The sequence below is a fragment of the Anopheles stephensi genome (assembly GCF_013141755.1).
Source record: "Anopheles stephensi strain Indian chromosome Y unlocalized genomic scaffold, UCI_ANSTEP_V1.0 chrY27, whole genome shotgun sequence".
Lineage (NCBI taxonomy): Eukaryota > Metazoa > Arthropoda > Insecta > Diptera > Culicidae > Anopheles > Anopheles stephensi.
In genome coordinates, this window is record NW_023404999.1 from 33076 (window position 1) to 38512 (window position 5437).

The 5437-nt window shown below is 47.2% G+C and overlaps 1 protein-coding gene across 1 annotated transcript; it reads left to right on the forward strand.

Moving 5' to 3' along the window:
* Positions 1-1481: 1481 nt before the first annotated feature.
* On the forward strand, positions 1482-5128 carry LOC118515180 (the record flags this gene model as incomplete). Its single annotated transcript, XM_036061883.1, has 6 exons — positions 1482-1514; positions 2704-2867; positions 2934-3514; positions 3596-3717; positions 3774-4856; positions 4967-5128. Coding segments are annotated over exons 1-6 (2145 nt in total), but the record flags the coding sequence as incomplete, so codon positions are not given.
* Between the last annotated feature and the right edge of the window lie 309 nt (positions 5129-5437).

Sequence of the window (5437 nt, forward strand, 5' to 3'; positions counted from 1 at the left end):
AACGGTTCGAAATTCCAGTAGAATCAGAGACGAAGGCGCGAACCTTTTACCTTAACGCAGCCGGTACCTACCGCCATGTGTTAGACTGCGATCCTGTAATGTTAAAATAGAATGACCTGCCCAGCTTGCAAGGAAATCGATCAGCATGGTAGACGGCTTGTAAAGCAGGACAGATATATGAATATCGTACGTAATTTTCTGTATGATAGCCTTCCGCCGATCCTTTCCGGTGATTGCATAACGTTACATCCGTTAAAAAGTTAAAGAATACAACACACTCGGATCCACTAGAGCCTAAGTACAAAACGGTTTCGGATGTGTCACACTAAAATATGTTTAAAACACGACCGCGTTAGGTGTACGATCACATCTCTTATTACTAATTAATCACATTTATCACGAGATTTATCAACACAAATTTTGTCTGCATGCAAGTGCACAATCATACAATGGTATGATATGGTGCACATGCCGACAGCACAGCGATTCCTTTTAATATAGAACAGGGGCTCTTCTCCGGTTTAGCCAAAGGTAAGAAACATCTAGGAGCTAACCTATACTGCTCCATAATCCGGCAGCAAACATCCAACGGGATGCTGCTGCTTCCGGCGATGGAAAGAATTCGGTTGCACATTGTACCACCAGTACACCAGTATGAAACGCATACTGATAGAATTGCCGGCTGTTAAGGCGCATCGTCATAGATGCTAGCGCTGGTTACGGTGCGGCCACTGTTGCTTTAAACAGCCACCTCTGCATCCTCCGGTAACAAACATCCGACCGGCAGTTGAACCGGTCCGCAGCAAAGCAGAAAAGTGTCCACGCGCAGCCTAAACACGTTTTCACTAGATGTATGCGACGTATCATTAACGTATCGTAGAATATAACTGAAATAATTCCAAACAGCAACCAATAAAGGCGCATAATTAGTCACAAATCTTAAAAAAGGTCGAGGAAAATAAACGATCACTTCCCTGCACAATAACAATCCAAATGCAAAATGTAAACAAACATCCCCCCTCCGATTGACAAAACACGCAGCGCGTGTGCAATAGACCTGACCATTTTCGAACTGTCAAATCTTTGTTTGGGACTCTATTTTACCTTTTTACCAAGATGTATGTATTTAGAAGGTGAACTTTTGTCGATTTGACAGAGCACCATTTCCCATAACTCTTAAAGTTGTGAATCCCCCTTTACGTGTTTCACGTGTTAGCCTTTTGAAGGTTTCCCCTCCCTGTAAAAAAAAAACTTTGCTCTGATCATTACAACTGTTATCCTAAAATTTTTAATTAAGTACCATTTCTCTATTGTACCTGCAGTTGTACGCGATGGAATGCACAGCCCTGCCGTTGTTCAGTAGGGTGTTCGTTCCAGTCAAGCTAAGAATTTGGCGTCTTAGGACAACACACTGGAGTCAACGGGATACGAGTTTTTGGCCAGATTTGCTCATCTGCCGTGGTTTCCTGCAGGGAAACATAATGTCTTCACTAGATGCCCCGGCGATCTTATGGGTAAGTTTAGGGACAATGCCACCTGAAACACGCAAGGAAGTCGACATGGAGACACAGACAAATTAAGGAAGAGACTTTACTTTACGATAAAAAGAATGTTCGATTAATTGTAAGACAATCAAATTTTGATTGTCGGCCAGGTAGCAGCTCTGCGGAACATGCGGAACATTTCCTGTAATCATTTTAAGACGACGGCATGCTTTGCCAAGAGAACAAAACATTCAATACATAGTATTACATAGCCTTTAAAATCACACGATTAGGATCATTGGTGGATTACTGATTTGTATAAATTCATCAGTAAATTAATATCACGTATACGAGTCAGTACGTATTATGCGATTGCCGACACACCAGATCGGTGTTAAGAAAATGTCGATCTTATGATTTAGATAACGGTTGGCGTTTCGTGCGTTTAATTTTCCTCGATACTAATCATTGTATCTAACCGTCGGATTACGATAGATCGATAGATACGGTATAAGATCGACTCTCTATGGCAGTATTCGCGTCAATGTTATTATGCTGTATGTCTGCTATTATTGCGTTTGTTTCATTTTTACTAAGTACTCTTGGGTTCGTAATTCCTAATTTCGCTAGGGTTATGCTATCAATTAGTATGTTCGCCTTTTCAGACAAGAATTTTAAGATCATTAGAATGTTTATGGAATATAATTCCGTTGAAAAACTATAAAAAATATCTACTGCTGTTTTTACCTTCTGCAAGCTATCCTCCAAGTGCGATGTTAAATCCCTATTGATTATAACTTGGGCGTTATTATTCTGAATTAGTTGATTAATAGTAGATTTGAATAGTTGATTAATCTTAAATCGTTTGCGTCTGGACTACCAGCTATAAATTTCCAGACGGTTCCAACTGTGTCACTTTATGGTAACGACGCGATCATTGGAGGACGGCACGCGCGCCTTTTGTCAGCTTGTGCTACCGGCCACGAGGGGGCGCGTTGCTTCGGACGACATCGGCGGACGGACCCGAAGCGAAGGATGACGTGGTCTGGCGTGACGATCGAGATAACGAGGAAAGGTCCTTTCTTTTGATCCTGACCAGCGGGCCAAGCGGACGAAATTTTAGTTTCGCAAATAAAGTAAAGTATACTAAAGAATCCACTCGCCTTCTTTTTGATTGCTGGTCAGGCGTTGCAATTCGCAACATTCTAAAATTCTGAAGGCGTTACGAGAAAAGGAAGCTGAAGTGGTACGGCTCCGTGAGGACCGCGGGCAGACCACGTTTTCTCCGGATAAACCGCTTCCTTGCTCAACGGCTAAGCGGATTACGGTAACCGATGATGGTGAACTAAGTCAGAGCCAAATAGCTGCCCGTCAGGCTGTCCGGTGCGAACTCCCTTCATTCGCTGGGGATCCCGATGAATGGCCGCTATTTCTGTCAACCTTTAAAAGATCGACGCGCACATTCGGATTCAGCGATGACGAAAACATCCTTCGCCTGCAAGGTGCGTTGCGAGGAAAAGCGCTACGCATGGTGCAAAGCCGCCTACGCAAAGCGGATAATTTGGATCAAATTATGGCAGCATTGGAAAAGTCCTACGGCAGAGCGGACGTTCTCGTTAACTCGCTCCTCGAGCAAATACGCGAAGCACCGGCGCTGAAACCAGAGCGCCTAGATAGCTTTATCGAGTACGGTGAGCTGGTAGCAGAGATTTGTGCGACCGTCAAGACGAAAGGAGCGTCCGAGAGGCTGTACGATGCAGCGTTGCTTCAAGAGCTGGTGGACCGGATGCCCGCGTTTCTACGATGGAGCTGGGGAATGCACAGGCGGCAGCTGAAAGGTGTTACGCTGAACGACTTTGGTGCATGGATTCAAGAGGCGACGGATGGAGCGATGGCGGTAACTCCCCCCCAGCCGAAGAAGAAGACGACAACACGACAGGTTCACGCGCAACATGTGGAAACGCATGTAACCCAGTCCAGCAGAAATCGAGCATGTGCGGTGTGCAATAAGGACACGTGTGTGGCGGTTGGTGAGTGTATAGTTTTAACCAGCTTAGTGTTTCAGCAGATGGGAAAGGTACGCAGCTTAAAACTGTGTAAACGTTGCTTAGGAAAGCACTACGGCCCGTGCTCGGTACGTGTTGAATGCGGTCTGCAAGGATGTGTGGCTAAACATCACCGCAAATTACATCGTACCACCAGTGAGGAGCGACCGGTTGAAATTAATCATCAGGTACGAGAACAGACAGCATGCTGTTGCGATACGTTCCGGTGATGCTTCATGGGAAGAGCGGTCCGGTTTACACCCACGCGTTGCTAGACGAGGGGTCGACGGTGACGCTGATGGAGCAGGAGCTTGCAAGAGAGCTAGGAGTTTCCGGTACTCTCGATCCGCTATGTCTGCTGTACAGTGCTGGCCAGAAACGTGATGAACGCGAGTCGCAGAGAGTGACAGTGCAGGTGTCTAGTGTCGAAGAAAAGGCGCCCGTTTACTCGATGACCGATGTGCGGACGGTTAGCCGGCTTTCACTCCCTAGACAGTCGGTCGATACAGAAGAGCTAAAACGCAAGTTCACGCATCTCGCGACGATTCCAGCACAGTCATATGAAAGTGCTTCTCCACGCCTGTTGATAGGCATCGACCAGTATAGGCTGACGAGACCTCTGAAAACGATAGAAGGAAGTGCGGGACAACCGACAGCTACCAAGACGCGATTGGGATGGCTCATATTTGGTAAGTGCACAGACTACGATAACGATTCGAATTTAGTGCAGCCAGAGTCAAGCTACCACATCTGCGATTGCCAAGGAGCCATCTCAAGGGCAGATCGTATGATGCAGCGTATTTTGAGGTCGACGGTTACGGTCCCGCCAAGCAGCTATCGCTTTCGAAGGAAGATCAACGAGCGCTGGGCGATCCTGCAAGGCAACACGAGGCACATCGATGGGCGGTACGCAACCAGTTTGCTATGGCGGAGTGACAACACTTTTATGCCGGAAAACCGTCACATGGCTGCATCAAGGATGGAGTGTCTCGAGCGGAAAATGCAACGAGATCCGAATCTCGCCGACAACGTAAACCGAATCCTCAGGGAGTATTTGGCGAAAGGTTATGTCAGGCAACTAGGAACGGACGAGCTGAAGGTGTTTTATCCCAGGAAGTGGTACCTACCTGTGTTTCCTGTTACTAACCCTAACAAGCCAGATAAAATCCGCTTGGTTTGGGACGCAGCGGCTGAAGTGAAGGGTGTCTCGCTTAACAAGAAGTTGCTGACCGGACCAGATCTGCTGACGCCGCTACAAACCGTGTTGTTTCGTTTTCGCGAGTGTAGGATCGCGGTGGCGGCTGACATTCGCGAGATGTACCACCAGGTACAGATTTACGGTGACGACGTGCACAGCCAAGCGTTTTCTATGGCGATGGGGCGACACCTGTGCAGAACCGCAGGAGTACGTCATGCTGAGGATGACATTCGGTGCAGCTTTGTTCTCCTTGTACGGCGCAATATGTCAAAAACGAGAATGCCGAACTGTATCAATCCCGATACCCTCGAGCGGTCCAATGCATCAAGGAGGAGCATTACGTGGACGACATGTTGACAAGCCTGGAAACCGAGGCGGAGGCCGTCGATCTAGCGCACCAGGTGAGCCACATTCATGCTAACGCAGGGTTTCGGTTACACAATTGGCTGTCGAACAGCCGCAGTGTTGTTGCAGCAGTGCAAGGAAACCCAGAAGCGGTAAAGGAGTTGGATTTTGAGTCGTGCCTGAAGCCGGAGAAAGTGCTGGGAATGTGGTGGGACACTGCAAATGATAGTTTTCAGCTTCAAACTATCCCGCATAAGACACCTCGAACTGGCACGCAAAGATAACCCTTATCTAAGAGGCAGATGCTAAGGACCCTGATGTCCATATACGACCCCTTGGGCTTGATTGCCGGAGTATTGTTCTAC